The following is a 23,587-nucleotide window of genomic DNA, read 5'->3' as shown; positions in this document are numbered from 1 at the left end:
TAGGGAAGGGCCAGGCCTCCCAAAGTGGTGCTGGGTCTCCTTGCTCCCACTGCCAAGGGGAAGAAGAGCTGTGAAACCCCGGAGGCACGGGGCAGAACATACACTGCCTGTTCAGCGCCTTCTGCATCCTCAGTTTCAGCTTCTCCTGAGGCGTCAGCTTGGGCTGGGGAGGGGGGAGAAGAGGCGGGAGAGGGGGTGGGTGTCCCAGAGCTCCCACAACCCACCTCAGCCAAGAGCCTGGGGCTTTGTGCGGGGGGGTGGGGGGGGGACGACGTGGGGAGGAGGGGCAGGGTGTGGACAGCCCTGAGGCTCCCAGAGGTTCAGTGACAGGTGGAGCCCCAGTGTACAGTGAGGAGGAGAGGGGGACATGGTTCTCACGGGGGCAGACCCTTCCCCTCCCTTCCCAGTCCCTGGGGCTGGATCTCCCAGCCCACCCGGGCCCCCCTGCAGGCCCACCGGGCCCAGCTCTTGGGCACTGCTGCTGACGGGAATTAGACGGGCGAGTTCCAAATTCTTACTGACTTTGGCAGCTCCTGTCTCTTTACCAGCGGCAGGTTCGGTCCTGGGTGGGGGCAGGGCCAGAGGACATGGTTGGGAGGGGAAAAGGGCAGCTGCCACCTCTGACCCCAGCCTCAGCACTGCCCTCAGACCAGGTAGCCAAGGCATGGGCCTCAGATGCCCCAGGGTGCGACCATGTCCCTCTCAGACCCCACAGAACCTGTAAGACAGGGACCTGTCCCCCCCGACCCTCACCCAGGACAAGGTTCTAATTGTGCAGCTCCTCCAGGATTTGGTGTGTCCTCCTCAGACCCCCCAGGCCAGGGCTGTGTCCCCCTGAAATCCACCCTCCCAGGCCAGAGCCATACACCACTCTCCAGACCTCCCGGGGTAGGACTAAGTTCCCCTCAAAAAGAAAACAGTGATGTTCACCCTCCCCACCCGAGGTTGGCAGCCCTCTTCCTCCAGACCCGCCCTGCTCACTTTTTCAGCTTCTCGCCCACAGCAGGGGACGCGGCCGGCCTGGTCAGCTTCTCTCTTGCGGGTGATGGCGAGGGGCTCTGGCTGCGGCTGCGGCTGCGGCTGCGGCTCTGGCTGGGGCTGGGGCTATGGCTGCGGCTGCGAGTCAGGCTGCGACTGCGGGACGGGCTGAGGGACCAGCTGCTGCGGCTGCGGCTACTGCTGTGGTGCCTGAGGCCCCGGCCGCCCCGCCTGTAGCGGTCCCCTGAGTGGGAGCGGCTCCTGGGGATGCATGAGGGCGGGAGGAGGACTGTGAGGCTCCAGGGACCCCAACCGCACCCCACCCTGGCTCCGGATCCACAGTCCTCCTTCCTGCAAGGCCTGGGGTGACAGGCTCAACTCTCCTCTCTTGCTGCTCTCCCTCCAAAATGTCCCAGATCGGCATTCTGGCCTCCCTCCGGCTACAGAGATGGTGCTCCAGATACACTCAGCCTAAGGGCAGTCCCGCCATCACGAGCCCTGCCTGGCCCGCGTCACCTCTCCCTCACTAGACACCAGCTTGCCAACTTCCTGGGAGGTTAGCTCTGGGAGGGATAGCTGGCTCCCCCTTTATGAGCCGTGTCCAGCTCAGGCACAATAGTGCTCCATGGTGACATCATCTACACCCTCACCCACCTCCTCATCCTGCTTGTGTCCAGGGTCTCGACAACAGTGGGGACCACCCCTTGTCCTCCACCAGTCTCAGCACAGACCCACAAGTTCCAGTCTGGGGATGCGGAACCCCATCCTCTCCCTGCTCAGGACACTGGTGGGACTCTCCACTCAGCGCCCACTCTCAGGCTGGCATGCAAGATGTGCCCAGGTCCCACCTGTCCCCTAAGCCTTTCTCCTGTCATTGCTCTGGGTAAGCTACAAGGAATATATGACCTGGAAGCCAATTCTGGGCCACACACTGACTCTGCTTGGGCTCTCGTTTTTTTTGTTTTTTGTTTTGAGACAGAGTCTCTCTCTGTCGCCCAGGCTAGAGTGCAGTGCTGCAATAGCTTGGCTCACTGCAACCTCTGCCTCCTGGGTTCAAGCAATTCTCCTGCCTCAGCCTCCTGAGTAGCTGGGATTACAGATGTGCACCAGCACACCCGGCTAATTTTTGAATTGAGTTTTTATAAAATAAAAACTTGTTGTCATTATTAAGAAAACAAGGGCCAGGTGCAGTGGCTCACACCTGTAATGCCAGCACTTTGGGAGGCCAAGGTGGGTGGATCACAAGGTCAGGAGTTCAAGACCAGCCTGGCCAACATAGTGACACCCCGTCTCTACTAGAAATACAAAAATTAGCCAGGCGTGGTGGCGCACGCCTGTAATCCCAGCTATTTGGGAGGCTGCAGCAAGAGAAATCACTTGAACCCAGGAGGAGGAGATTGCAGTGAGCTGAGATTGCACCACTGCACTCCAGCCTGGGTGACACAGTGAGACTCTGTCTCAAAAAAAAGTAAAGGAAACAAGAGTATCCTCTAAAAATCCAGACCCTCAACTTCTCCTGAGAACTAGAAAGACTGGGTGATGCTAGGCCTGCTGCTGAGCAGTCAACGACGCCCCCACTGGAGGGAACATGTGCTTGCCAGGTCAGCAGGATCTCTACCTGGCCCCTCTACTTTACCTGCCAGACCCCGAAGGCAGCTGACATGGTGATCAGTGCTACAATAACGCAGGTAATGATGCTGACGATATTAACGGCACTTAGCCAGCACCAGCCCTGTCCTAAGCACCTTACGTGGGTTTACCTGTTACACCTCTAACAGCCCAGAGAAGCGGATGCTATTACTGTGATTTTACAGAATTAGAGGCCCAGGGACTCTACACTCAGGCAGGTGCCCTGCAGTCTATGCTCCTACCAACCCAGTGTCACTGCCCTTCCCAGGGCAGCCCTGACCCCAACAGGCAAGGGGACCGGAAGGGGGTGGACCAGTCCCCAGGTGACTTTATTTTCTAAACCATCCCTAGAGCTAGCCTCTCACCATGTCTTCTCCAAAATGAAATGTCGTTTTTTTTTTTTTCTTGAGACGCAGTCTCACCCTGTAAGCCAAGCTGGGGTGCAGCGGCGCAATCTCGGCTCACTGCAACCTCCGCCTGCGGGGTTCAAGTGATTCTTGTGCCTCAGCCTCCTGCATAGCTGGGACTACATGCGCGTGCCACCGCGCCCAGCTAGTTTTTTTCTTTTGAGATGGAGTCTCACTGTCGCCAGGCTAGAGTGCAGTGGCATGATTTCAGCTCATTGTAACCTCTGCTTCCTGGTTTCAAGCGATTCTCCTGCCTCAGCCTCTCAAGTAGCTGGGACTACAGGCGTGTGCCACCACATCCAGCTAATTTTTTTTTCAGTAGAGACGGGGTTTCACCATGTTGCCCAGGGTGGTCTCGAACTCCTGAGCTCAGGAGATCCGCCCGCCTCAGCCTCCCAAAGTGCTGGGATTACAAGTGTGAGCCACCACGCCAGGCCAATGAGCTGTCTTGATTTTTTTCCACCCGCTTCGCTTCCCCATCAGCTCCTGGCCACACAGGAACGCGCCCCTCCCCCCCACCCCACGCCCCGCAAGGGGTTTCCCAGCCCTCAAGGCCCGGGCCCGTCCCTTCAAGCTACAGAATACCCTGGAGCGTCCATGCGCTTCTACTCCCCTCGACCTGGAACCCTTGACAGCAAAAACAGTCTCCTGAGGAGAGAGAGATGCAGAGTCTCCTCTCCACACCCTGTCGTGGAAAACAGCGGCTGGGATCCACCTCCACTGCCACCAGAACGCGCACGCAAACACCCATGCCTTGCCCTTTCCAACCAAGGGCTTCCTGCGTTAGAGCAGTGGCCTGTGCCTGTCCCCTCAGATGGGGTGTTCTCTGAGCTGGATGGCCAGGTTTCCTCCCTCTGAGCACCTTCTCCCCAAGATCGGAGACCGCGCCCCCCCAGCCCCTCCCGCCTCCACGCCCAGCCGCACACACCTGCTTCTGCGCCGGGGCCCGTAACCACCACGCCGGGCGGGCGAGCGGGAGTAGCGGTGTCCGTCTCGGGAGCCCCCACCTGAGTGCCGCCGGCCACGGCTACGGGACCGTGAATAGCGCCGGGAGCGGGAGCGGGAGCGGGACCAGGAGCGGGACCGGGAGCGGGCATGGCGGCCGGAACGGTAGTAGCCCCCGCCACGGCGCGAGCGGGAGCTGGAGCGAGAGCTGGAGCGGGAGCTGGAGGTCCTCGAGGCAGAAGAGGAGGAGGAGGAGGAGGAGGAGCGGCGGCTGCAGGCGGGGCACGGAGGGCCGGTCAGCGCAAGCCTGAGCCGCGGCCCCCGTCTGCCTCGGGTACCCCCCATGGTGACCGGGGCGTAGGGCGGGTGGCGTGAGCGTTACCGACCGGGCGCTGGCATTACGTCCCGGGGCGGGGCCGCCAGGCTGGGGAGGTGCGGGGGGCTTCCCTGTGGTGACCCCTGATGCTGCTGCGGCAGCAGCGGCTGCGGCTGCCTCCTCATCGCTGCCCCCAAAACTGGTGATGAACGTGATCTTCTCCTCGCGGCCCGGGGTCGGGGAGCGGGAGCGGGAGCGGGACTCCGAGCTGGACTCCGAGGGTGACCTGCGGGTAGGAAGGAAGAGGCTCACTAGCTCAGGCTCCCGGAGCCTCTTCGGGAACAGCACACACAGCAGAGCAACAGCAGCGCCAGCGAGGGCCACAGCGACGGGGGAAGCCAGGCGGGTGGATAGAGCCTGGAAGGCAGTGGAGACCCAGCTCCGGACAAGGACTTGACTCACAACCATGCAGCCTTTGCTAAATAACCAGGAAGGACAATGACAGACAACTGCTCTGATTTTATGTGGCTATGAAAAATGGATGAGCAGGCCGGGCGCGGTGGCTCACACCTGTAATCCCAGCACTGTGGGAGGCCGAGGCAGGCGGATCACTTGAGACCAGGAGTTTGAGACCAGCCTGGCCAACAAGGCAAAACCTCGTCTCTACAAAAAATACAAAGAAATTAGCCAGGCATGGTGGCGCGCACCTGTAATTCCAGCTACTCAGGAGGCTGAGGGCACGAGAACTGCTTGAACCTGGGAGGCAGAGGTTGCAGTGAGTCCAGGTCGCGCCACTGCACACCAGCCTGGGAAACAGAGCGAGACTCCGTCTCAAAAAAAAAAAAAAAAAAAAAAAAAGATAAGCAGATCTCTGTACAAAACACAGAAAAGTTTTACTCAAAAGATACATGGATAATCTGGGAGGAAAAAGCAAGTTCTAAAACACTGAGTGTGGTGCAATTCCATTTTAGTAAAATAAAAACAAAGTGGCCGGGTGTGGTGGCTCATGCCTATAATCCCAGCACTTTGGGAGGTCCAGGTGGGAGGAGTGCTTGAGACCAGAAGTTCAAAACCAGCCTGGTCAACATAGTGAGCCCCTATCAATTTTTTTATAGAAAAAAAAACTGTCATTTAATATATAAAATTTTAAAAATAAAAAGAAGGTACCTGATATCCCTGACACTCCCATGTATGGAGCACTAACCTACACCTTTTATTTCCCCAGAAGCCATTCACACCTTATCTCATCTAACCTCGACCCACAGCCCCATGAGGAAGGTCCCATTCCCACCCCCATTCCGAAGAGGGAACTGGGCTTCAGAGAGCTATGGAGCTTGGGTGAGGGGGACTGGGATCAGACTGAGCTTGGTCCCTCTCAAAATCCCTTCTCCAACCACTTTTTCATCCACCAGACAAGCACCTGTGCCCAGCGGTGTTACTGAGTGCCCGTTATTTCCCACTGGCCACTTCTGGAAATTGAGATTAAAGTGACTTGATTTCTCAGTCACACTGTCTTGCCATATTTGGTCATTTTTACCACAAGGCTGCACTGTATTTAAATCAGAAAAATAAAATAAAGAAGCTTCAAATATAAAGAAAGTTTTATTGGCCAGGCGTGGTGGCTCACGCCTGTAATCCCAGCACTTTGGGAGACTGAGGCAGGCGAATCACAAGGTCAGGAGATCAAGATCATCCTGGCTAACATGGTGAAACCCCGTCTCTACTTAAAACGCAAAAAAGTAGCCAGGCCTGGTGGCGGGCACCTGTAGTCCCAGCTACTTGGGAGGCTGAGGCAGGAGAATGGCATGAACCCGGGAGGCGGAGCTTGCAGTAAGCCGAGATCGTGCCACTGCACTCCAGCCTGGGCGAAAGAGCGAGACTCCGTCTCAAAAAAAATTTTTTTTATTTAAAACTGGGAAAACAAGACAATGATCTGGAAAACACAAAAATGATTCAGACCCAGAACATATCATGCAGTCTGTGATCTTGGGGTGGCCTAGCAGGATGAACCTCCCATCCCCTCCTCGCGCCCCTGTCCCCAGCAGGAGGCTCCCTGTCTGCTACTCCCTGGTCCTCCAGAGCAACTTACCGCTTATAGGGGTCATAGGTGGGGCTGTCTCGGCGGGCATAGCTACAGAGAAAAGAATGGGGTGGGACAAGTTAGGGCTTAAGATCTCAGCGGGCATGAATTTGGGATAAGCCCGCCAACCTGAGGACCCAAAGCTAGGTACCTGGCACAGTCAGGGGGCTGCTGACCAGGTTGGGGGCCTTCCCTTGATTCCTCCACCCACCCCCACCTCAGATCTGTCCAAAGCATGAACTTAAGCCCCACCCCACAATGTCCTAGACCCATCATGACTCTGATGAACTTGGACTTCAGCAGCCCTGGTTCTGCTTGGCCTCCTGACCCTAGAATGAAAGCATCCCTCCTCCCAATCCTCGTCTCCGGCTCTCACTGGGTCCGGGCTTACTAATGATGATGATGATGATGATGATGATGATGATGATAAGATTAAAATAGGCTGGGTGCGGTGGCTCACGCCTGTAATCCCAGCACTTTGGGAGGCTGAGGTGGGAGGATCAGTTGAGCCCAGGAGTTTGAGACCAGCCTGGGCAACACGGCAAAACCCCGTCTCTACAAATTATTTTTTATTTTAATTAGCTGGGCGTGGTGATGCATACCAGTAATCTCAGCTAAGGAGACTGAGGTAGGAGGATCGCCTGAGCCTAGGAATTTGAGGCTGCAGTGAGTCGTGATTGCACCACTGCACTCCAGCCTGGGTGACAGAGCAAGACCCTATCTCTGGGGGAAAAAAAAAAGAGACAGACTATCACAGCCGAGGAAACAGGCCCAGAGAGGTGAAGTCACTTGTCCAGCATTACGCAGCTCATACAGGAGGAAACTGGGATCCAAACCCAGGCCCTACGGCCACCCAGCCTGGGCTTTCCTGCACTACCCTCTGTGTGCCTCTGTGCCACCACTGACAGCAGTGACAATTGGTGCTATTCTTTAAGGAATGTTTCCCATACCAACAGCTGAACCTACAAGTTGTTTAAGCCTTACAGGAACTCTCAATCACTCTCCTTTAAGAGATGTGGTAAAAAGAGGCATGAGTTTGCGCGGGGCCTCTCCTCAAGGCCTCCTGACCCAGGCTGGGCTCTCCGCTCCAAGCCAGCCTGCCTCATCCAAACCTGTCCCAAGACCTCCCTGTGGGGACTGCCCAGCCCTTTTTCCGGGTAGGTGATAATGCCTCGTTTTCCAAAGAAAGAAACTGAAGCTCAGAGAGTTCGGGAAGTCACTTGTCCAAACTCCGACACAGGAAGAAGCCAAGCAGCAGAACTGGGTGAGAGTCCAGGGCAAAGCCTGTGCCCTCTCTGCCGCCTTGGTGAGAGCCTTATGCCGCCTATGCATGGGCTCCTGGGAGTCTGGCAAGGGCCCAGTAGGGTGAGGGGAGGGGCTGGCAAGGAAAGGAGTCCACATGGCCCTCAAGGCCGTTCCTACCTCTAAACCTTCCTGAGGGCCATGCATCGCCCCACTAGAAAGACTCCTTCCTCAAGTCAAATGCCTGCCTCCAAAGAGCTTTCTCAGGCCCTAAGCCCCTGCTCCCCTCCCCCAGATGCCAGCAGGGTGGGGGTTCAGGGAGAAGCCCTACCTGGGTGGGCTGATCTTGCGACCCCTCAGCCGCTTCTCTCGAAACTCTCTCCGCTGGCGTCGAGAGCGGCGTCCCTAGAGTAGGGTGGGTGCCAGGTTGGTGAGGGGGTGCCCTCCCTGCGACACACCCCTGTCCCCTTCCACTCCAGCCCAGACCTCACCGAGTACATGGCCTTCTCCTCCTCAAGAGCCTTGGCATGCTTGATGGCCTCTGCCTCCTCCTTGTCTTTCCGGAGCATCCTATAGAGGTGGGTGAGAATTAGGGTGGAGGACGGGGCAGGCCACAGGGTAAGGAGGACACAGCCTGAGTTATCAGAGAAAGTGAGGGACCCGAGTCACCCCACGCCAGCCTGAGGTATCTTTCATTCAATGCCACTTATCAAGCACCCTCTGTGTGCCAGGTGCTCTCTTAGGTATCAAGAACTCAGCACTGAAAAAAAAAAAAACAGAAATCCTCACCTGCACGGGCTTACACTCTAGGGAAGAAGATAATGAGCAAGGGAATAAAATGCGTGGTCCATTAGATGGTAGAGCAAAGGCAGAGGAAGCTGCAGTTTTCAAGAGGGAGCTCAGGGAAGCCACACAGAATGGGGTATCTAGAGAGAAACCTGGGGAAGCAAGCTGCAGACACCCGAAGCGAACAGCAGACAGAGTGGCCCAGGGGCTGGCCCAGGCCTCTGCACTTGAGGAGCAAGGAGACCATGCCGGCTGGGCAGTGGGGGATGGTGGCGGTCAAGAGGACCAGATGGGTAAGACCTTTCGGCCGTGGTGAGGACACTGGATGTTCCTGAGGGAGGTGGGAGCCACAAAGGGCTCTGCGCAGAGGGTGCTGTGCTCAGGCTCCATTTCTGGTTCACTGCTCAGTGAGCTGGGACCATTCTGTGTGGTCTTGCGAGCTCAGCAGGGGGTGTGGCTCAGGGTAAAGGTACAACCAGCAACTGCCAGGATAAATAACCAGGGAATGAAGCCTCTCCACTAGAGGGCGCTGTCCCCCAGCCTAGGAATGCCCAGAGCTTCAAAGAGTCAGATTCGCCCCAGGTGGCACTAAGTAGCGCAGGCTGGGTGATTTGGGTGCAGCCTGTTTCTGCACAGATGAAGTGGGGCCACGATCACCATAGGCTCAGGGACCTGCATGTGTAAAGTCCTGGGCCCAGGGCCAGGCACACAAATGCTCACAAACAGGATGGCTGTCAGTACCGGGAGTAACAGTGAGATGCCAGGGTGGGGCCCACAGAATGGGTAGGGGTCAGCAGGCAGGCCTCACCTGACAAAGTCGCCATCGGCCATGCCATAAGTCGTGGCCTGTTTGTTGAGATCTGCCACCTGCTCCTGGTTCAATTCATCCACGTCCACCTCCACATCTGCACCAAGAGAAAGGCTGTCAGGAGCCACGGCCGGGCGAGAGGACAGGGGAGAAAGGGCAGTGCTCCAGGAGGCGGGGATGATGGGGCGCCTGCCAGACTGAAGGACTCTTCAGGAAGGGATGGCATCAAGTCTGGCTCATCTTGGCATCCCTTAGGCTGGCACAGGGCTTGGCCAGAGGTGAGCACAATACACGGTGGACAGAGGCAGCTCGGGAACAGGGCTTGAAGGGGCAGATGAATGGAGGAAGGGAAAGAGAAGGGAGAGATGAACGGATGGGTGGAGGGACGGATGAAGGGATGCAGGGATGGATGGAGGGATGAATGGAATGGAGGCAAGGAAGGAATGAGGGATGGGTGGGTGGAGGGAGGGAGGAATGGATGAGTGAGACGTGTGGTGGGGTTGACGTGAGACAGAGGACTGAATAGGGGTGGAAAGATGGCGGCTGAAGATCACGGTGGACGGCAGGCAGGGTGTGGGTCACAGGTGTTTGGAAGCAGCGCGTGTGATAAGCCAGTGGAAGGAGGTCTGAGCAGAGGTCAATGTGTGGCTCTACAGAGTGTGAATAAAGAGCCGGCTGCTGGGCTGAGCGCGGTGGCTCACGTCCCAGCACTTTGGGAGGCCAAGACAAGTGGATCATGAGGTCAGGAGTTCAAGACCAGCCTGACCAATATGGTGAAACCGTCTCTACTAAAAGTATAAAAATTAGCTGGGCGTGGTGGCGTGTGCCTTTAGTCTCAGCTACTTGGGAAGCTGAGGCAGGAGAATCACTTGAACCCAGGAGGTGGAGGTTGCAGTGAGCCGAGATCATGCCACTACACTCCAGCCTGGTAACAGAGCAAGACTCCATCTCAAAATAAATAAATAAATAAAAAAGAGCCGGTTGCTGGAGTAAGAATCAGGATGAGAAAAACAGAGAGACTCGGGGGTGATTTGATCACTGGGAATCCAGAGGGGAGGTGAATGGCAGAGAGGAGGAGGGTGAACAGATGCCTGGGGGATGGGGGCTGACTCTGTAAGAGGATGAACACCTGTTTTCCAGAGGAGGGAAGAGAGCAGGAGAAAGGGGCAGAGGCAGAGAGAGGCCGGCCCAAGTGGAGGAGAATGGAGCCAACACCTAGGAGGGGAGAAGATCATAGAAATAGCACCCTAGAAATGAGAGATGAGTGAGGCAGAGGAAGGCCGGAACAGAGGACAGGAGTGAGACAGGGGCAGCAGGAGGCTGGCGTGCCCTGGGGTGGGGGAGGGAGAGAGACACAGTTTGTAAGCACGGGGTGCCCCACAGAGGGTGAGGGACGAGACACAGAAACGATGCCCAGGGACTGCAAGTGGGGAGGGCAGAGAGGGGACCCCACCGATGTCGGGGATGACCTCATCTTCGTCCGAGTTACTCTCCTCCTCGGCCGCTGACTCCTCCTCCTCTGGCTTTTCTGCCGCCTTCTCCACCTCGGCCACCGTGCTGTCCTCATAGGTATAACCGATGGAAGCCTTCTTCTCTGCCAGCCTGGGAAAGGGAAGCCGGTGAGCCAGGGCCGTGCCCAGCGGAGGTGAGGGCCCCAGGCTGGCCCCACACACCAGCCTCGAGTGCCATGGCCCCCTCCCCTCAGGCTGTCCCTCAGCCTAGGACCCTCTGCTCCTGCCCACACCCAGCTCCTCCCTCTTCCTCCACATCTGAGCTCCAGGGCCCCACCTGCCAAGAAGTCCTTGACTGGCACCCTAGGGTGGGTCGGCACTGTCCTGAGCTCCCCAGCCCTGCCTTTGTTGGGTCATCTCTGTTGGGGAAGGTCTGTCTCCCGCCTAGACCATGAGTCCCACAAGGGCGCAGCCCAGAGTCCTCCTGAGCAGCCAGGTGCCCCAGCTTTGCCCTGAACAGAGCAGGGCCTGAGGGGCCTGAGCAGGATCTGAGGCTGGGGCCGTGGACGAGGGGTGAAGTCTCCAAGAAGCTCCCAGTACAGTCCCATGGGACCTCTCCCAGTGGAGGAAGGCGTCAAGCAGTCAGGGGGAGCAGGAGGGAAGGTGTCACTGAGGGAGCTGCCCAGCCCCGAGCCAGGGCTCCAGGCTACCGTGCACCAGGGCAACAGCAGCTGGCCTGTAGGATAGCTAAGCCCTGCAGAGGAACAGCGTGTGTGATGGCAGGAGGCCTGTGCTCATCAGACTGAGGTGGAGAAGAGAGAAGTGAGACTGCTCGGCCACTGCTCCTCAGAGGCAGCTGCTCCAGGATAAGCCCCAGGTCTCCCCAGCTACTCCTTGAGGGACGCGGCTTTAAGAAGCCTCTCTCCAGAGTGACATCAGCTAGGGCTGATTGCAAGCTCACTACACGGCAGGTGCTGGAACAGGTATTTCATAAGCTCCGTCTCCTGCATGCCTCCCAACTCCAGGCAGCAGGGCCCCCTGCCAGCCCCATTTTACAGGGAAGCACAGCAAGGCTCAGAGAATTCCCACTCAGGGCCTCACAGCCAGGACTCAAACCCAGGGCTGTCTCACCACAGGACCTGCACCTCCCACCACTCCCCAAGCTGAAAATGCAACGCAGAGCCCTCGGCAAGCCCTGGCTCCCTGACAGGGCTTCTTCCTCTACACAGTTACTAATTGAGCACTGACTGTGTGCTGAACACCATCCTTGGTTTCAGGGAGACCCTGGTGGACAGGATGGAAGAGGCCATGCCTGGCTGGGGCTCCCAGCCCTCCTGCCTCCTCAACCCCCTGCACCCCAGACCCCAACTCACTTCTTCTTCTCATCTTCGCTGGGTCTCTGGAGGCCTCCGTACAACTCGTCAATGTAGATCTGGTACAGGCACTGCTCCTCTGAGACTGCAGCAAACAAGAGACCACAGGTCAGAGTGGGTTGCAGACACTAGGAATTCAGGGGGGGAACACAGGGTGCAGTGGGGCAGGAAGACAGGTGCAACCCCAGTGCACCTTGGGGGACAGTCACCACTTCCAGATAATCAAACTGTGTCTGGTGGGACACAAGGAACTGCAGCAGAGCCTTGGACACACCACTCACTGGACACACGACCTTGGTCAAGGGACTTAACACATCTGTGCCTCAGTTTCCTTTTCCGTAAAATGGGACCACGGGCAGAGTGAGTGCCTGGCCTGGTACTTGGGCACTCTACCACCATTCTCTGTTTCTGGAGGCCTCTGGCTGGACCCTTCAAAACCATAACCTGCTCCTGAGTGCCACATGCCATTCTGACTGCACAGGTCACTCCACTGCATGCCTCTCTGTGGCTCATTTTAAGTTAGGTGTGGGCTGGGATGACCTGGGCTCTCCTGCACCCCCAACACCCAGCTTGGGGGGCTCAACAATGTACCAGAGCCTTCCTGATCTTCCTTGCAGTGAGACACGTGTCCCTGACTCGCTGTGGGACCGTGGGTTGTGAGTCCCCTTCCTTCCTTCCCTCCCTAGGCCTCAGTTTTTCTTTTTCTTATTTTTTTTTTAAGACAAGTTTCACTCTTGTTGCACAGGCTAGAGTGCAATGGCGCGATCTTGGCTCACCGCAACCTCCGCCTCCCGGGTTCAAGTGATTCTCCTGCCTCAGCCTCCCAAGTAGCTGGGATTACAGGCAGGTGCCACCATGCCCAGCTAATTTTGTACTTTTAGTACAGACAGGGTTTCTCCATGTTGGTCAGGCTGGTCTTGAACTCCCGACCTCAGGTGATCCACCACCTCAACCTCCCAAAGTGCTGGGATTATAGGCATGAGCCACCGTGCCCGGCTGGCCTCAGGTTTTCTATCTGGAACAAGAGGTGGACAGGCTGGCAGGCCAGAAGGGGATGTAGCACGGCCCTTCCTTGCTCTAGCAGATACCCCAATTTCTACTTGTTGTCTCCAAAGCCCAAGAGAGGCCCTGCTGACCCTGTCTTGCACAAACTCCCTCGCTGTCCCTGCTCCGGCCACACGGGCCTTCTCTCTGCCCCTCCAGTGTGCCCACAGTCCTGGCTGACACAGGGCTTTGCACAGGCTGCTCTCGGCTGGAATCCTGTGGCCTATCTGTGCCTCCCAGGGAGCTTCTATCAGGACTTCTGTCCTATTTTTCTCAGAGAATGGCACACTGTCTGTCACATCACCTTGGTTTGCAATTGGCATCACTGACATTGAGTATGGAGCTGCTGCCCTCTCCCCTACCATTGCCACACCGCAGGTGTTCAATGTCTGTTTGTGGAAGTGAATGAGTAAATGCAGAGTGAGGTGAAACTAAGGGAACCCTGGCTCTACCACCAGGAATCCATGTGGCCTGGAATGATGGCAAAAACAGTATCAATTATAACACATGTCCCTGATTCTAAGGCCTCAGTGATCACTAGAATTTTGGCAGCCTCTGATTTCAGAAAATCAAAAAAGCATCTATTCTTAGAAATAAACAAATACTGGACTAGCAAACCCACATGGAGGGCTGACTGTGCCAGGCTCAGTGCTGGGGTTTTATACACATCATCTCACTCAACTCTCACAACCACCCCATGCAACAAAATCATCACCACCACCCTTCTCAAGGAGGAAGCCGAGACCTGCCAGGTGGTAAGGGACAAACCCAGCAGAGAACTCCATCCTTCCCTTAACTCCACAGGGAATCCCAAGAAAGGGAATCTCAAGTCCTTCTTGGTAGGTGAGTTAGGAGCTTTCCATCAGCAGGGAGCAGTGGTTAAGGACATGTGGAGAATCCCAGCTCCTTGGACAGGGTGTTCCCCCTCGACATTCTTGTCTGTAAAACAGGGTGATGGCCAGGCGCGGTGGCTCACGCCTGTAATCCCAGCACTTTGGGAGGGTGAGGCGGGTGGATCACGAGGTCAGGAGTTCAAGACCAGCCTGGCCAAGATGGTGAAACCCCCGTCTCTACTAAAACTACAAAACTTAGCCGGGCGTGGTGGCACACGCCGGTAATCCCAGCTACGTGGGAGGCTTAGGCAGGAGAATCACTTGAACCCAGGAGGCGGAGGTTGCAGTGAGCTGAGATTGCGCCACTGCACGCCAGCCTGGGCAAAAGAGTAAGACTCAATCTCAAAACAAAACAAAACAAAACAAAACAAAACAAAAACCCAAAACCGGGTGTCACCCCTACCTTGCTAGGTGGTTGTGCAGATGTAATGATAATACAGACAAAAAAGCCCAAGTCTGTCAGGGTCCAAACCTCCCTGGGCAAGCCCAGAGCAGCGAGAAGTTTCCCTGAGCCTGTTTCCTCATTTGGAAAATGACAATGGTGATAAGGCTGGGCTGGGAGAAAATTCCTGGACATACATGAACACTTGGCAAATTGTCAAATGCTGGCAAATATTCGTTTAAATGAAGGAGAAATTTCCTCTTCAGAGCTGACAATCTGATCTGTGTGGGCACAGTAAAATACACAGAGGTAAAAAATCTGTTCCTGGCTGGGCATAGTGGTTCATGTCTATAATCCCAGCACTTTGGGAGGCCAAGGCAGGAGGATCACTCGAGCCCAGGAGTTCCAGACCAGCCTGGACAACACAGTGAGACCCCATCTTTCTAAATGCTTTTAAAAACGTATTCTTGGCTGGGCGTGGTGGCTCACACCTGTAAGCCAGCACTTTGGGAGGCCAAGGTGAGCGGATCACCTGAGGTCAAGAGTTTGAGACCAGCCTAGCCAATATGGCGAAACCCCGTCTCTATTAAAAATACAAAAAATTAACTGGGGGTGTTGGCGGGCACCTGTAATCCCAGCTACTCAGGAGGCTGAGGCAGGATAATCACTTGAACCCAGGAGGCAGAGGTTGCAGTGAGCTGAGATCACGCCATTGCACTCCAGCCTGGGCAACAAGAACGAAACTCCGCCTCAAATAAATAAACAAATAAATAAAAATAAAAACATATTCTTGCTATTTTCTCTATTTTTTAAAGAAAAAAGGACCACAGAGTCAGAAGGCATGGTATATGGACGTGACCCTGCTGGGAACAACCAATTCGGCAGACATCCCCTATACCAAATCCAGAGACGGAGGCCCCGAAGGGGAAAGAGATGCAGGCAAAGTGAGTCTATTGTAGAGCTGGAGCCGGAACCCAAGGCCCTTTAGTAGAAAGTATGTGGATAAAACTTTTCTTCCCAAACTTATCTAGGTCTTCCAGGCTCCAGGGCCCTCAAACCCCACACCCCACGTCCCCCCACAGATCACTCACTGCCGGCAAAGTCGTTCTGCACCAGGCCTCTGTAGCGCTCGTAGTTACACTTCCGTTCGTCTGACTCCTGTTCTGGGGAGCTTTAGGGGAGGGCGAGACCTTGAAATCAGAAAGAAGGGGTGGATCCCACCCCAAGCCAGCAGGAAGGGAAATGAGGCATCCCCCTCAGGATCAGGGCGGTACCAAATAGGAGCGGCTCCTAGGAAGGTGACAGGCAGGCTGGGAAAAGAACAGGGGCTCCTGGGTATGACGCTGTGCCTGGCAACCCCCTAGGAGGTGGCTTACATGGTGGTGAGCAGAGGGGGGGTGTAGTCGGGGATGTGGTCCAGGTGGGCACGGACATCGAATCGGTCAATCATGTTGTTGGTGTCCCCCTGCCAGGGCATCCTGAAGTGGGAGGGGAGCAAGAAAGCAAGAACCTCAGGGTCCATACTGCCCAGGACACAAAGCGCCTGCTCCCTGCCAGCTGAGACTTGGAAGCCTGGCCCTCAGCCTGCTTCGGTCCCCATGCCATGACCGTCACCTCAACCCCCAGCTCTCAGTCCCTTCTGTTGCAAGCCTCCCTGAATCCACATTCAGGCTCCTGGGACTTGAAACAGGCCAGTCATCTGACTGCCCCTGGGGACACCAGGGCCCCATTTCTCAGAACCAAGCAATAGGGGGGAACTTGAACCACGTCCTAGTGGGTATTTGAAGGGCGGGCCCCAGGCACCCTGAGACAGCTCTGGTCTGGCAACCTACTCTCTGCTTCCTCTGGGCCTCTGGCCCTGGCTCCACCCATTTCTAAGTCCTCCAACCACGACTGCTACTCTGGGCCTCCACCCCAATCCCTGCTCATTGTTCTTACACCCTGTGACTATCACCTTCATATGGGCGTCACGCCTTCCCTGCCTCTGAGTCCCCAAAGGTCTGTCCATACTTCAGTCTCTGCTCCAGACTCTACACCACCCCAGGTCCGTTTTGACTCCCAGACTTCAGACACTCCCCTGCCTCCCGTATTAGTCTTACATATTAACAGGGCTCTCAGCGGCCAGGGCGACTGCAGAATCCAGGTGCACCTTGCAAGCTCGGCCATGTACTTGCAGGAACTGGGCTGGGTCCTTCTTCTGCAGGGGTAAACAAACAGGACTGAGGTCACCACCCTTTTTTTTTTTCAGATGGAGTCTCGCTCTGTCGCCCAGGCTGGAGTGCAGTGGTGCGGATCTCGGCTCACTGCAAGCTCCGCCTCCCAGGTTCACGCCATTCTCCTGCCTCAGTCTGTAGCTAGGACTACAGACGCCCGCCACCACGCCCGGCTAATTTTTTGTGTTTTTAGTAGAGACGGGGTTTCACCCTGTTAGCCAGGATGGTCTGGATCTCCTGATCTCGTGATCCGCCCGCCTTGGCCTCCCAAAGTGCTGGGATTACAGGCATGAGCCACCGTGCCCGGCCTGCAACAAGCTCACTTCTAAGGTCAAGTGGGGCATACCTCAGAGGTGAACCAACCTGCTAACCTTTAGAAATAAGGGAATTGGCTAGGCTTGGTGGCTCACGCCTGTAATCTCAACACTTTGGGAGGCCAAGGCAGGCAGGTCACCTGAAGTCAGGAGTTCCAGACCAACATGGCGAAACCCAGGCTCTGCTAAAAATACAAAAAATTAGCTGGGCATGGTGACACATGCCTGTAATCCCAGCTACTTGGGAGCCTGAGGCAGGAGAATCGCTTGAACTTGGGAGGCAGAAGTTGCAGTGAGCTGAGATTGTGTCACCGCACTCTAGCCTGGGCAACAGAGCAAGACTCCAACTCAAAAAAAGAAAAAAAAAAAAGAAATTAAAGAAATAAGTTATTGGTTTCTCTCGAGGTGGTGGCCCAATCTTCTGCATAGCCAGTACGAAGACCTCGCTCTCTAAAATATCAGCCCCCTTAACTCTTCACCTCCTATCCTCAGGGCCATTCATTTAGAGACTGGTGTGGACACTTCAGCCTGGACCAGACTGCATCCGCACATGGAAAGATGACCAACATCATTAGCCATCAGGGAAATGCCAATCAGAACCACAAGATACCACTTCACCCACACTAGGCTGGCTGACATAGAAAGGACAGACTATAACAAGCAGTGGGCCGGGCACAGTGGCTCACGCCGGTAATCCCAGCACTTTGGGAGGCCGAGGCAGGCGGATCACCTGAGGTCAGGAGTTCAAGACCAGCCTGGCCAACATGGTGAAACCCTGTCTCTACTAAAAATACAAAAAAATTAGCCAGCCATGGTGGCAGGCACCTGTAATCCCAGCTACTTGAGAGGCTGAGGCAGGAGAATCGCTTGAACCCAGGAGGCGGAGGTAGGCTGCAGTAAGCAGAGATCACGCCACTGCACTCCAGCCCGGGGGACAAGAGTGAGACTCCATCTCAAAAAACAAAAAACAAAACAAAACAAAACAAAAAAAAGTAGTGACAAGAATGTAGAGAAATCAGGTTCTTCAACTGGAGTGCAATGGCACGATCTCAGCTCACTGCAACCTCCACCTCCCAGGTTCTAGTGATTCTCCTGCCTCAGCCTCCTGAGTAGCTGGGATTACAGGTATGCGCCACCACGCCCAGCTAGTTTTGTATTTTTAGTAGAGACGGGGTTTCGCCATGTTGGTCCAGCTGGTCTCGAACTCTTGACCTCAGGTGATCCGCCCGCCTCGGCCTCCCAAAGTGCTGGGATTACAGGCATGAGCCACTATGCCCGGCCTACTACTTGTTATAGTCTGTCCTTTCCATGTCAGCCAGCCTAGTGTGGGTGAAGTGGTATCTTGTGGTTCTGACTGGCATTTCCTTGATGGCTAATGATGTTGGTCATCTTTCAATATGCGGACACAGTCTGGTCCAGGCTGGGCTCTGCCTCTAGGGGATTTGCTGACATTTGTTGGGCCACACCCCGCCTGCCACCCCCCACCCCGCTCCCGACTGCTCAGCCCTCACAGGCGCTGGCCTGTCCCTCTCTTGACTTCTTCCCTCCCCTACTCTGCTCCAGGCACAGAGGCCCTCACCTCACGCCATTCCTTGGGCATTCCAGACATGCCCCGTGCTTCTGCTTGGAACTCTGCACTTGCTGCTCCCCTGTTTACTCCAGATCTCCTCCTAAAAGCCGTCCTCAGTGACCCTATCTAAATAGCTCCCCGCTTATCTACCCCAGCTCCTTCACTCTGTGGCTTTATTGAGAAGTAATTCACATACCACACAATTCACTCACTTAACTCCACTTGTTTTCTCTTCAGCACCCGCTACCACCTGCCACTGGACCTAATACTCATTCATCACCTTTCTCCCATGCTAGAACGTAACCCCCAGGAGGCAGGACTCTGTTTTGGCTGCTATATCCCTAAAGCCTAGAACAGGGCCTGGCCCACAGCAGGCGCTTGAGAACACCCAATGAAGGAAAGAGAGGAATAATCCTTACTAACAGATGAAGACTCTGAGCCCCTTCAGGAAAAAAACGCCAGCTCCAAGTTTCCAAGCTCCTGCACCTCCTCACTCTGTCTCCATCTCAGCCCTCAGCTGGCAGATGAGAAGGTGGAGCCCGGGCTGGAAGGAGCTGAGTCACTCACCAGGCACCACAGCTAATACCTGGCTAGTTGCAACCCCGCACTCACTATGTGCCAGGTGCTGGGCTGCTGTGACTCTCATTTCACACCTAAAGAAATTGAGTCTAAGGAACACTCAAGACCACAGGCCCAGCGAGGTGGCGCTGCTGGAGTCCAGCTACTCATGCTGCACCTCGCCTGCCTCCCTCGATTCCTTAGCTGATTCCTCAGCTGGGGCCACACAGTGCACCCAGTGCCCTCTGCCCTGGGACAAGCCAGCCAAGTCCAAGGCCAAGATCTCGTCATACTCCTGAGGCTGCTCCAGGCCAAATGCCCAGTTCCCACAGCCAGGACTCATGGGACACTGTTTGCACGACAGAATTTGGCAGGTACAGGGAAGCTACTGGCAGGGTCAGCTTTATAGAAAGGAATAAGCACTGAGCCGGGAGTAAACACCTGGAGTCCAGAGCCTGGTTCTGTTGGGAGATTCTGGAAAAGTCAATGAACCCTACTAAAAACCAGGCGCTATTTGATGTGCACTGTCTCACTCTAATGTCCCAACCATGGGAGAAACATACTATTCTTTTTTCTTTTTTTTTTTTTTGAGACAGAGTCTCACTCTGTCACCCAGGCTGGAGTACAATGGCGCAATCTCGGCTCACTGCAACCTCCGCCTCCCAAGTTCAAGGGATTCTCCTGCCTCAGCCTCCCGAGTAGCTGGGATTACAGGTGCCCGCCACCACGCTTGGCTAATTTTGGTATTTTTAGTAGAGACAGGGTTTCACCATGTTGGCCAGGCTGGTCTCGAACTCCTGACCTCGTGATCCGCCCGCCTCGGCCCCTCAAAGTGCTGGGATTACAGGCATAAACCACCACATCCAGCTGGTACTATTCTTATGCCCATGTTACAGATGAGCAAACTGAGGCTCAAAGCCATGGGGTCCACCTGCCTAACATTAGGAATAAGCAGAACTAGGATTTGAACCCAGATGGGCCTGACTACAAAACCTACTTCTTTTTATTTATTTGCTTTTTAAAAGTAATTTTTTGTTTGTTTGTTTTGAGACAAGAGTTTCACTCTTGTTGCCCAGGCTGGAGTGCAATGGCATGATCCTGGCTCACTGCAACCTCCGCCTCCTGGGTTCAAGCGATTCTCCTGCCTCAGCCTCCCGAGTACAGGCATGCACCAACATGCCTGGCTAATTTTTTTGTATTTTTAGTAGAGACGGGATTTCACCATGTTGGCCAGGCTGGTCTTCAACTCCTCACCTCAGGTGATCCGCCTGCCTCAGCCACCCAAAATCCTGGGATTACAGGTGTGGGCCACCACACCTGGCCAAGAATAATTCTTTTATTGTGGTAAAAAATATTTATCATCTTAACATTTTTAAGTGTACAGTACAGTAGTAGTAACTACATGCATCCTGTGGTGCAACAGAGCTTTAGAACTTTTTAAATCTTACAAAACTGAAACAAAACTGAACTTCCCCTTTCCTCCTCCCCCCATCCCTGTCAACCTCCACTGTATTTTCTTTTTCTGAGGGTTTGACTTTTCTTTTAGGTTTCTTTTTCTTTACCAAAAATACGGAAAGTTTCACGAATTTTTGTGTCATCCGTGCACAGCGGCCATGCTAATCTCTGTATCGTTCCAATTTTAGTGTATGTGCTGCCGAAGTGAGCTCCCTTCCTCCCTTCCTCTCTCTGTCTGTTTTTTTGAGATGGAGTCTCGCTCTGTCACCCAGGCTGGAGTACAGTGGTGTGATCACAGTTCACTGCAGCCTGGAACTCCTGCGCTCAAGCAAGGTTTAACTATTTTAGATACTTATGAGCGGATCATACAATACTGTCTTTTTGCGACTGGCTTATTTCACTTAGCATAACATCTTCAGGGCTCACTGATATTGTAGCATAGGACAGGATTTCTTTCTTTTTTAAGATTGAATAATATTGCATTATGTGTAGAGACCACATTTTCTTTCTCGATGTATCCCTCAATGGACATTTAGCTTGCGTCCACCTCTTGGCTATTGCTAATAACGCTGTAATGAACATAAGTGTATAAGTACCTCTTCAAGATCCAAAATCCACTTTTTTTTTTTTTTTTGAGACGGAGTCTCGCTCTGTCACCCAGGCCGGAGTGCTGGAGTGCAGTGGCGCGATCTCAGCTCACTGCAAGCTCCGCCTCCCGGGTTCACGCCATTCTCCTGCCTCCGCCGTGCTGGGATTACAAGCGTGAGCCACCGCGCCCGGCCTTTTTTTTTTTTTGAGACAGAGTTTCACTCTTGTTGCCCAGGCTGGGCTGCAATGGCGCGATCTAGGCTAACCACAATCTCTGCCTCCCGGGTTCAAGCGATTCTCTTGCCTCAGCCTCCCAGGTAGCTGGAACTACAGGCATGCACCACAATGCCCGGCTAATTTTGTATTTTTAGTAGAGATGAGGTTTCTCCATGTTGGTCAGACTGGTCTTGAACTCCTGACCTCAGGTGATCCGCTCGCCTCGGCCTCCCAAAGTGTTGGGATTACAGGCATGAGCCACCGCTCCCAGCCCAAAACCAACTCTTAACCACTGGATTATCCTGTCTCTAGGATCAGATTGTGTCAGAGGAGTTCATAAAGTTGTTCATTGATTCCTTCATTCAACTGTTAAGCCGGCCTTGTGCTAGGGTATGGCAGTAACTGAGATAGCCCTGGCCCTGCCCTCATGGGCTCACAGTCCAGTGTGGGACAAAGACTTGTCCCCACACAAGGACAACCTAAAGTGGACAGCGCTGAGATGGGGGCCCACAGGGGGAACACCTGACCCGGACTTGGGGGTCAGTCTGGAGCTTCCTGGAAGAGGCGACACCTGAGCTGCCACCTGTTTACTTCTCATTTCCGTATCAACAGAGGATTGTTTCTTTTCCAAACCACTGATTAAAAAGGAAAGTTGACAAGGACAGAAGCAATGACAGAACCGGAGTCTGCCTGGGACTGAAGACAGGGAGAGATAGCAGGCTCTAACGACAAATCAAGAAGAGAGAAACCAACTGCATCTGGACACACTCATTCAGCCTGCCACAATCTACCGCAGCTTCACTGACACTCGCTCCACAGCCTCCGCTCTCGGCCCAAGACTGAGATGAGAGTCCCCTCCTCAAAGCAGCCATCAGCCACGGCCCAGCCATACTCCACAGCTTGGCAGCCCAGATCGGAATGCAGGTCACGTTGGCATACAGGGACAATGGCCGCTTGTACAGGCCTGCACCACAAAGCACCCACAGACATTGGTTCTTTGAGCTCTTCCCCATTATCCAGTGAGAGGGGTTGGTCGTCACCACTGTCCTGAGGGGGAATACAATGCAGCAAGCTCCCCTGCTAACAGGGAGGGGGCCTGGAGTCCCAGCTCCAGCCTTCTTTCCTCTGCACCATCCCTCCACCTGGATCCAAACTCCAGCTCTATCAGGAACAGTAACGTCAATAACAAGAGCTAATATTTACTGAGCGATAGCGATGCTGGCCAGGCCTCTCTCAGTGGTCCGTGTGTCCAACACTGCGACAACATCGAAGGACATGCTCTTGTCTCCGCTGTTTGTGGCAAACTATTAATTGGCAACCAACATCTATTCCCTTTCCTACAACAGTAATAGAACTCCAAATATATCTGGTCAGGGCGACCCAAAATAAAGTCTACACCTCTTAGCCTTCCTCACTGCTGTTCATGAGACTACTTCCTGGTCAGCAGGGGAGGAGTGGAAATGTTACGGGAAAACATCCAGAAACTTTTTTTTTAAAGATAGGGTCTTATTCTCCCACTCAGGCTGGAGTGCAGTGGTATAGTCACAGCTCACTGCAGCCTCCACCTCCCGGGTTCAAGAGATCCTCCCACCTCACCCTCTTGAGGAGCTGGGACCGCAGATGCACGCCACCGTACCCGGCTAATTTTTGTATATTTTGGTATAGAAGGGGTTTCACCATGTTGTCCAGGCTGGTCTCGAACTCCTGGGCTCAAGCAACCCTCCTGCCTCGGCCTCCCAAAGTGCTAGGATTACAGGCGTGAGCGACCGCACCTGGCCTAGAAACTTTCTCAACAAACGGCATGAGCGCTTTGCCCCTTTTCCTCTCTTTTTCCTCCCTGCTGGATAGAATGAAGACACGATGGCCAGAGCCTCTTAGACCTTGTTGCAACACTGGGAAGAGAAGCTGTGCCCAGGAGAACCAAACAGAAGCAGCTTAGGTCCCCGAGCTAACTGGCTACCTCTTGGCTTTTCAGTGACTAAGAAATAAACGTCTATCTTGTTTAAGCCACTGATGGATGCTCTAGGTTTGTTAGAGCCAAAGCTGATTGTCCATGTGACATCATTTCGCATGTGGAAGAGGAAATGGGCTCAGGGAGGCAGTCACTTGCCCATGTCACACTATAGGTAAGTGGGATCGCTAGAATTTGAACCCAGAGCCCCATGACTCCCAAATTCTAAGGACTAACCATGATGGGATCTCACCTCCTGGCTGTGTCACCTTGGGCAAGTCGCTTCACCTTTCTTTTTTGAGACAGGGTCTCACTCTGTCACCCAGGTTCCAGTGCAGTGGTGCAATCACAGTTCACTGTAGCCCCATCCTCCCAGGTCTCATCTTGC

The 23,587-nt window shown here is 54.6% G+C and overlaps 1 protein-coding gene and 1 non-coding gene across 3 annotated transcripts in view; both read right to left on the bottom strand.

Annotated features, from left to right (window-relative positions):
• The window catches only part of CLASRP (CLK4 associating serine/arginine rich protein), a 32,204-nt gene that overhangs the window by 2,370 nt on the left and 6,247 nt on the right, over nt 1-23,587 (bottom strand). The window contains exons 3-16 of one of the 2 annotated variants that reach the window (XR_004252278.2): nt 16,434-16,531; nt 15,711-15,812; nt 15,426-15,505; nt 12,016-12,100; nt 10,645-10,793; nt 9,192-9,288; nt 8,089-8,167; nt 7,929-8,002; nt 6,365-6,406; nt 4,346-4,561; nt 3,943-4,230; nt 982-1,239; nt 519-562; nt 103-163 (exon numbers count right to left, since the gene is read on the bottom strand). Coding sequence is in view for 1 of the 2 variants with exons in the window: in XM_032177487.2 (XP_032033378.1) it covers nt 103-163; nt 523-562; nt 982-1,239; nt 3,943-4,230; nt 4,346-4,561; nt 6,365-6,406; nt 7,929-8,002; nt 8,089-8,167; nt 9,192-9,288; nt 10,645-10,793; nt 12,016-12,100; nt 15,426-15,505; nt 15,711-15,812; nt 16,434-16,531 (1,669 nt within the window). In the remaining variant the exon portion in view is untranslated. The remainder of the gene's footprint in view (nt 1-102; nt 164-518; nt 563-981; nt 1,240-3,942; nt 4,231-4,345; nt 4,562-6,364; nt 6,407-7,928; nt 8,003-8,088; nt 8,168-9,191; nt 9,289-10,644; nt 10,794-12,015; nt 12,101-15,425; nt 15,506-15,710; nt 15,813-16,433; nt 16,532-23,587) is intronic. The other variant, XM_032177487.2, reaches the window with a different exon arrangement.
• LOC116484320 (U6 spliceosomal RNA) lies at nt 20,553-20,656 on the bottom strand. Its single transcript, XR_004252503.1, has one exon. It is a non-coding gene; the product is annotated as a U6 spliceosomal RNA (small nuclear RNA).

Source organism: Hylobates moloch, unplaced genomic scaffold (genome assembly GCF_009828535.3).
Source record: "Hylobates moloch isolate HMO894 unplaced genomic scaffold, HMol_V3 SCAFFOLD_15, whole genome shotgun sequence".
Lineage (NCBI taxonomy): Eukaryota > Metazoa > Chordata > Mammalia > Primates > Hylobatidae > Hylobates > Hylobates moloch.
The sequence above is the reverse complement of the archived record's forward strand: the minus strand, read 5'-3'. Positions and strand labels throughout refer to the sequence as shown.